Source organism: Mandrillus leucophaeus, unplaced genomic scaffold, assembly GCF_000951045.1.
Source record: "Mandrillus leucophaeus isolate KB7577 unplaced genomic scaffold, Mleu.le_1.0 Scaffold456, whole genome shotgun sequence".
Classification (NCBI taxonomy): Eukaryota; Metazoa; Chordata; class Mammalia; order Primates; family Cercopithecidae; genus Mandrillus; species Mandrillus leucophaeus.
The window spans coordinates 249,458-257,454 of record NW_012104876.1 but is presented as its reverse complement, the minus strand read 5'-3'; the positions used below and the strand labels follow the sequence as shown (position 1 = coordinate 257,454).

The following is a 7,997-nucleotide window of genomic DNA, read 5'->3' as shown; positions in this document are numbered from 1 at the left end:
AAAAAAAAAAAAAAAAAAGAAAAGAAAGAAAGAAAAGAAAAAGAAAAAGAACTATTTGGCCAGAATATCAATAGTGCCAAGATTGAGAAACCCTGGTGTACTCCAGTCATTCACATTTCAGAAGAAAAATCTAAGATCCAAAAGAGGGAAACAACCTGACCAAGATCACATAGCTAGTTACAGACAGAGCTGGAACAAGAACCCTGGTCTCTCTCTCTCTCTGTTTTTTTTTTTTTTTTTTTTTTTTTTTTTGAGACAGGGTCTCACTCTGTTGCCCAGACTGGAGTGCAGTGGCCTGATCATGGCCCACTGCAGCCTCAACCTCCCTGGACTCAGGTGATTCTTCCCACCTCAGCCTCCCGAGTACCTTGGACTACAGACACATGCCATCATGCCCGGCTACTTTTTTTATTTTTATTTTTTGTAGAGACAGGATTTTGCCATGTTGCCCAGGCTGGCCTTGAAATCCTGGGCCCAAGCAATCCATTCACCTCGGCCCCCAAAGTGCTGGGATTACAGGTGTGAGCCATGATGCCCAGCCAACCCCAGTCTTTTGACTCCCACTGTAGTGTTCCAGCCAATTTGGAGGGAGTTGAACAAAATTATTACAATTCAACAAGTATCAATTGAGTACCACTTACTTGTTGAATAGATATGGTTTAAAAATAAATATAAAACAGACCCACAGCCCTCAAAAAGCTAACCATTCTTTGTGGGAACAAGTAACATATGACACATTCAGATAACAGTATATAATAAAGTCACCTAAGAAATCCAGGAAAGTATTCTGATGTGGGTAGAGAAGAAGGAATACATTTGATAGTCCTTTGGAAGAAAAACTCAACAAATACCTATGATCCTTCTTACATTTAAATATTTTAATGACCAGACCCTTTAATCCAGCAATTCTACTTCTGTCAACTTATCCTGCAAAAATACTTACACCAGTGTTCGAGGACACATGAGTAAGAATGTGTATTACAGAAATGTTTGTAATGAGAAAAACAGCAACAGCTATAATGTCCACCAGTCAGGAATTAGTTAAATTTATTGTGTTAAACCCAAACAATGGTATACTATAAAGGTATTTTAAAAATTGAAGTATAATAGATAGATACACATTTGCCTGAAAGTTGTGCAATATATGTTGTTAAGTGAAAAAAGCAATTGGTAAAAACAGTATGAATAATTTGATGCCATGTTTATAAAACAAAGCAAAAACATACATTAATATATACACAGGAAAAAAACCTAAATTAATATACACGTTAGACTGTTAAAGGTGGTGATCACTTGGGAGGGAGGCTACAGGGACCTTTTCTGTACTGTTTGAAATTTGAGAAGCAAGCATTAATTGTATAAGGAGAAAAAATAAATAAATATTTGTCTCAATCTGCTCTACTTTGGATGAACAAATTGGAGGGGGGCTTTTCTTTTCCAAATGCATACCATTTTTAAATAACAATTCACACATGTATTACTGGTCTAATAAAAATTCTCAAACTTCCATCAAGGAGTGACTAAGAGACAACTCACCATTAAGACTCCAAAATGGGTGAGATGGTCACACTGACAGATTGTGTAATTTACGTTTGTTTCCTTTACTTTACAGCCTGATGAATTCCATCCACCCAGCCCATCTGTAGGTGACAGAAGGAAATTTCAAAGCAATTTTGTTTTTCTCAGAAATGTTTAACTTTTCATTATATGCACTATTTAAACGTATGTTATAATTAGTATTATTTGCTAAGACAGCAAGATTAGGGGTATAATTGAACACTGAAATTAAATTAAGTCTAATAGACTAAACTGACTTTTTGGGGACTTCGTAAATGGCATAACTTCTTCAGCTCTCACTTTTCCAGTTCTTGTACCATACCTCTATAAATTAGGACAGACTCTAACCATGAACAAAAGTCCTGCCACCACACTACAGTGATAAAGATTTTTTTAAAAAGTGGCCAATAAATAGGAAGCAGGCAGATCTGGAATCTTTTTAAGGACATGGACATATGGAATATAGGCTGACACTTGAGCTTACTCAGAGGGACTGGAATAGACATCTGAAAACCCAGCTGAACCCGCAATTCAAAGGGTCTCAAGTGCTTTGAACCAAAGTCAGATCATGGTCTAGAACTCTGCAGGGCCAATTAGAGCCTCTGCTCTACTGGACACCTGGCTAGTTTCTTCTGATCACACTCAGGGTTTAGAACTAACACTTATACTTCCACAACCTGTAGATCTCAGGTACTAGACCGGATTGAGAGTAGAACTACACGAGTGGCACTAGACCAAAGGGGTTATCCCAGGGCAGGCAGCTAAGTGTGGTCAACATTTGTCCATCTGGGATAATGCCAAAGGTTCCAGAGGTTCTAGATGCATGGGACAAAGGTGCAGGGGCAAAGGGTGACCTGAGATTAGCCCAGTAATTTGCATTAATGAACACAGAGATCAACTTATTGAGGTTGTAGGGGACAAAGCTCATCACTTTATAGGAGTTTTATCCTGAGAGACTTGGAAGGAATCAGGAAAGGGCAGGCAGTGTTATTTTTGTCTGTAAGAAAGAAGTAGTATTCTTATACCCTAGGGAGCCAAATGGGAAGAGAATTTCCATTTTGTCCCAGAATTCCAAGGATAGTGAAAAAGGGAAAGGTCCTAGGCAGAGTTTCCACAGGCAGAAGGACTCCTCACTTAGCCACTCCTGGCGTTCTTAGGGAAATTGATTCTGTTTGGAAATTGTCTGACATTTGGTGATAACCCTGGATATTTCCAGTGAAGATGGCAGGCCTAAGAGCAAATCAGTCAGCAATGACCATTCCCAGTCTCTTTTACTATCTGTCTCCAAAGACTCATGCTTATTCCAGCAATTAGGATCCTTAGAGACCAACCAAGAAGTTTCATCTCCTCAATGAAAAGATAAAAAGACTGGGGCTCAGAGGGGGTAAATTGCTTACCCAAGGTCACACAGTCAGTCTAAAAGAGGTGAGGAGAAAAAAAAAGGGAAGGAGGTTGTAGATCTCGCAAAACTCTGTGGGAAAGCCCACATAAAGAACCAGGTATTCCTTCCTCAACTTTCTTCAAACAACTCAAGGTTACTCTGCGCTGGGCCTTCCAAATTTCTTTCTTCCAACTTTGCTTACCCTCGAGTTGTGTGATTTTTCTGATTTCCCAAATAATTATCTTTGGGGCCTAAGATACTTATCATAAGCTCCTATACTCTTCAGGAAACTGCGGGTAAGGAGCAATTAGTTATTGGGCATGATTGGAGCACTGTAGTCCCAGCACAAATTGAGAGATCTTACCTATCAAAAAGGAAAGTTGTCTTAATTCCCATGCCCTAATTTGATATAAAAATCATATCCTGTATCTTGGTCATTCAGAATGCTCTGTAGGGTCTGATAAGACAGTAGCTTGAGCACAACTCCTTCCCATTTAACTGCCAAGTGGGAAAATGGTCTGGGGCAAAGTCAAAGTTGCTAGCAAAAATACTTACTATTATTCTCAAAATCCCAAAAGGCACAGTGAACTTGACCATAATTCTGGAAAAAAGGAAATCAGAGGTAAACACCTTGCTTTGTGATATTTACCATATAGTAACATATACACACAAGTGTTTTCTTCTCAATACGTTTTCCCATGGTAGACATGAACACACTCATATGCACACACATATACACATACACATTTGGGCCATTTGTGAATTGGCTGTTAGACTAACTCCATCTAACTCTGGATTTACAAGTGAGAAAACAGCATGTCACTGGATGGTGATCTGATATGTCCTTTAAAATATTTGATAGTATTAAAAATTGCCATGCCCTTCTGGTACAAGGCTATGGATAGTCAATGCTGGGCTGATGTGTTCCTTCCGCAGCTTTGGAATTCGGGCCTCACTGCTGAGATCAAGCCTTATGAACACAAATTTGATCTGTTCCCTCATTAGGCCTACAGAACATTCCTAAGATCTCACCAGCTCTTATAGTCTTCAGGAAACTGCAGGCAAGGAGCAATTAGTTACGGGGGATAATTGAAGTGCTGTAGCCCAGACCAAATTGAGAGATCTTACCTATCTAACATGTTTCATTTGGTATTTGCTTCTTTAAATTTCCTCTCCCTCTCTTCCTTCTTTCCTTCCCTTCCAGAAGCAAGACCAGTGAAAAGTATGCTGAACCATATGGTCTTTTAGACTGGGAACGGAGAAATATATTGAGACTTCACACTGGCCATACATTAATGTCAAATAATGGAATCGTCATTCATACTTGTACTTAGGCTAAATTTGATTATTTAGTAATATATACCTTATTTTATGCCATACGACTATGCTTTTAGTTCTTTGGTGATAATTCATACACATTTTAATGTTCTTTATGGAAATTCAAGTAATACAAATATTCAATTATTTTGAGTGAAGTTGCTTGCCTCACTCAAAAATAAATGGAATCACATGTCATTTAGTGTGATGGGACATCCAAAAGATCCAGTCACTGCCCCACCAATCTGTCACAGTGCTAGAATGCCGATCACTTTAGGATAAGGCATTATTTCTAGAAGGTTCCAATTATAACACACCTTTGCTACCTGGAATAGGACATTCTTCATTAAGTGTTAGAATCACATCTGTTAATTAACAAATTACTTTTAACAGAAACATCGTGAAGAGTTCCTGAGGCCATTTGATTCAGAACTGAAAATGGATATATTACCTGGTTTCCTCCAATATGCTGCAGAGTGATAACCACTGGGTCAGCTAAGTTTTGAATAAACATATCTGAAATGCTGGCACTCACAACATATGTGGTTAATGCTTTAGTGACGTTTTTGGTCTGCAGATGAAACAAAAGAGGAGTTCAGGACCTAAATTTCTAATTACATATTAATAATCAATCTGGAATTTTGAAGTGCTACACACAACATTAGGTACAGAAATGTGGAAAATAAAATTGCAAGCTAAGGTCAAAGGTTATTCAGCTCATCTCCTGTCTTCACATAAGTTCTCCATTATACCAAGCTAGAAGAATTCATTAATCCATCTATCCATCCAAATGTCTATCTAGCATGCATTGGTTTTGCATCTGCTACTCAGTACTGCACTAGCAACAAAATGAAACTATTCTCTATTTTGATAACTTTCTGGACCTTGACATTTCACAACTTATCCCAGTTCTAACTCTCAACCATCCTTGCTTACTTTTAGGGAGCTCCTCTATAAGAAACCTAAATCTATCATGTGTAAGTTATAAACCACTTCTTATTCTATTCTGACAGAGATGGAAGCAGGTTGATGAACACCCAGTTTGAAACAAATCTCAGAGGACAGTCATCGCCTTCTTAGGGGACTGTGAGCTCTGAGGGCAGAGCCCAGGCATTGTATAGCCTGGTGTTCCTCACATATCCTAGCACACAGTAGGTGTCTTGTGCCCACAGTGAGCCACTTATTATGTGCTTTTAATGCACATGCCATTTGCAGTCCTCACTGAAACCATATAAGCATTTTTCAGATAAACTGAGGCTTGGGTGGCTCAGTGCCTATATGGATAAAGGTCACAAGGCTAGTGAATGACAGGGCAGGGATGCTTAATAAATGTCGGTTTAAAGGCAACAAACTAGAATGTAACTGCTGAGAAGCAGGGCTTGCTAACTAACAGTGCCAAAGTACCCCAGGCCAAGGCTTCAGGATGCAAGCCAGCTGAGAGGCTGCCTTTTCAGGGGCACAGGCACATGTGAAGAGGCCAGAGACAGGGCTGGTGATACCAGACAAGAGGGAGAGGAAGAAAAATCTCTGAGGACTTCCCCAAAAAAGCCTAGAGGACATGAACCCAGATGATATTCCTTGGAGACCCTGCTGGGCCACTTTCAGAAGATGCCAAGGTTTCATGTTTCTGAAGAAACAGTGTGCAGTCCCTACTACCTACCCTACACACCTGAGCCCTGCAGCCTGGGTAGTTGCGAATTCAGCCTGGGGCTCCACTAAGACTCTACTTACTTCCTGTTTCTGACCTGTTCTGTTCATTCAAAGCCAGTCTGGGGCAACCTGATTTAGAGACGGCCAGCAGCAAGATATAATGGGAAGGGCCCTGCTGACATTCAAAAGGCTAAGTGCTAACCCTAGCTCCCTTGTTCCTCCTAAGCCTTATTACCCCTTCTTGGTCTGTTGGTGACACTAGGAAAGATGGCAGACTAGATGTTATTTAATGATCCTCCCAAGTTAGTCTAAGAGACACAGTTTTCTGTAGTGAAAAGGCCAAATGAGGAGACACATGCTATGACCCAAGGCTTAATTAGCCTTTTCTCTGATCTCATTTCCCTTACTACAAAATGGTAGCCATGCCAGGAAAGGAACAGAGCCTTCCCATCCTTCCACCCTTTGCACTGTAGGCTCAAGTTTTATCTGGTATACCTCTGAACTTTTAGACAAGCTATTCCCTCTATCTGAAACTCTCTTCCCTCCTTTTCTTTGCCCTGTTTCATCTTTGAGCTCCTATTCAACTTCAGGACTCCGCTGAGACCTTTCGCTCACTGCACTTTCCTGATCTCCCAGATGAGTGGTAGATCTCCTCTTCTATGCACCCAGAGTCTCCGTGCCGTATTGTAACCGTCTAGTGCCTGTCCCTCTCCTTGAGAATCACAGCTAGTGGAGGCATGGAGGAGGAGACACATATTATCCAAGAGTGGTGCCTTATCAACAATTTCTGTGGACCAGGCATAGTGGCTCACACTTGTAATCCCAGCACTTTGGGAGGCAGAGACAGGAGGATGGCTTGAGGCCAGGTGTTTGAGACTAGCTTGGGCAACAAAGTGAGACCCTGTCTCTACAAAAAAAAAAACCAAAAACCAAAATTAGCCGGGCACGGTGGTAAGCACCTATATTCCCAGCTTCTTGGGAGGCTGAGTCAAGAGGATCACTTAAACCCAGGAGTTTGAGGTTGTAGTGAGCTGTGATTGCACCACTACACTCCAGCCTGGGTGGCAGAGCGAGATCCTGTCTTTAAAAGACACAAACAAACAAACAAACAAATGTCTAAAGTTATATGTCATAATAACTTAAGATTTTGATCAAAAAAATGTTAGAGGAAGTAGTGTGAAAGCAAGGCTGTGATACTCGGGGATTCAAGAAAAACAGAATTAAAGAGCAGCATCTTTTGTAAGTACTCATTCCCCAATAACCAGTGGCACAGATCCCAGCCTTGGGTCACCCCTTCAATGTTAGAACGTTTAGGTCTCTTTTCTCCTCCAGCAGACTGGAAGTTCCGTGAGGGCAGGCACTATGTCTCTTGTTCAGCATTGCATCCTCAGCATTCAGCACCATGTAAGACACACAGTAGGAATTAAATAAATATTTGCTGAATGAATAAATGATTGAGTGAATAAATGAATAAATTGTGGCACCTTCAGCAGATTCCTTCCCCTCTCTGAGTCTCAATGTCCTCAATATCCATTTTACTTTTACCAATGGTAAACTGAATAGATGGGATGATGTGAGTTAGGAGGGCCCTTTCAGCACTGAATTTGACGGCAGGCTAGTTCTAATCCTTCTTCATCTGGTACTATGACGTTTGCAGGCTAATTTTGGCAAAGATCTTTAATCTTTTTCAGTAGAAAGTGTTAGTGAATAAAAATGACTTATTAAGTGTGAAATCTATGCAAAACAAGTTTATCTCTTATTCTATGAGGCAAGCACAGCCCTCTGAAGAAAGGAGAGAAATTAAGACCAAAATAATGGCATCTCAGGTGACACAGAGAAATTGTAAGCCTTCCAAAAGAGTCAGAGTGTTATGGATCACATTTTTAATTTTTATTACAATGTTTTGCCCACTAAATATTTTGCCCAGGAGGCAGGAAGGAGAGCAGAGGCTCACTTACTCCAAGCAGCCATCCTGGGTGGGATTTGAACTAAGCCCACAGGAACAAATAGAATTTAGATAGAGAAAGGAGTGGCTAGAGAACTCCAGGGGAACAGAAAGTCTTATAGACATAGCTGGAGGTGACATGGTATA

At 40.4% G+C, this 7,997-nt stretch overlaps 1 protein-coding gene across 2 annotated transcripts in view; it reads right to left on the bottom strand.

The window, feature by feature from the left end:
- Nucleotides 1-7,997, bottom strand: part of ADGRG4 (adhesion G protein-coupled receptor G4) — a 120,928-nt gene that overhangs the window by 19,767 nt on the left and 93,164 nt on the right. For both annotated transcript variants that reach the window (XM_011994408.1, XM_011994409.1), the window contains 3 exons: nt 4,707-4,826; nt 3,494-3,539; nt 1,537-1,640 (listed from right to left, as the gene is read on the bottom strand). In XM_011994408.1, coding sequence (XP_011849798.1) covers nt 1,537-1,640; nt 3,494-3,539; nt 4,707-4,826 — 270 coding nt within the window. The remainder of the gene's footprint in view (nt 1-1,536; nt 1,641-3,493; nt 3,540-4,706; nt 4,827-7,997) is intronic.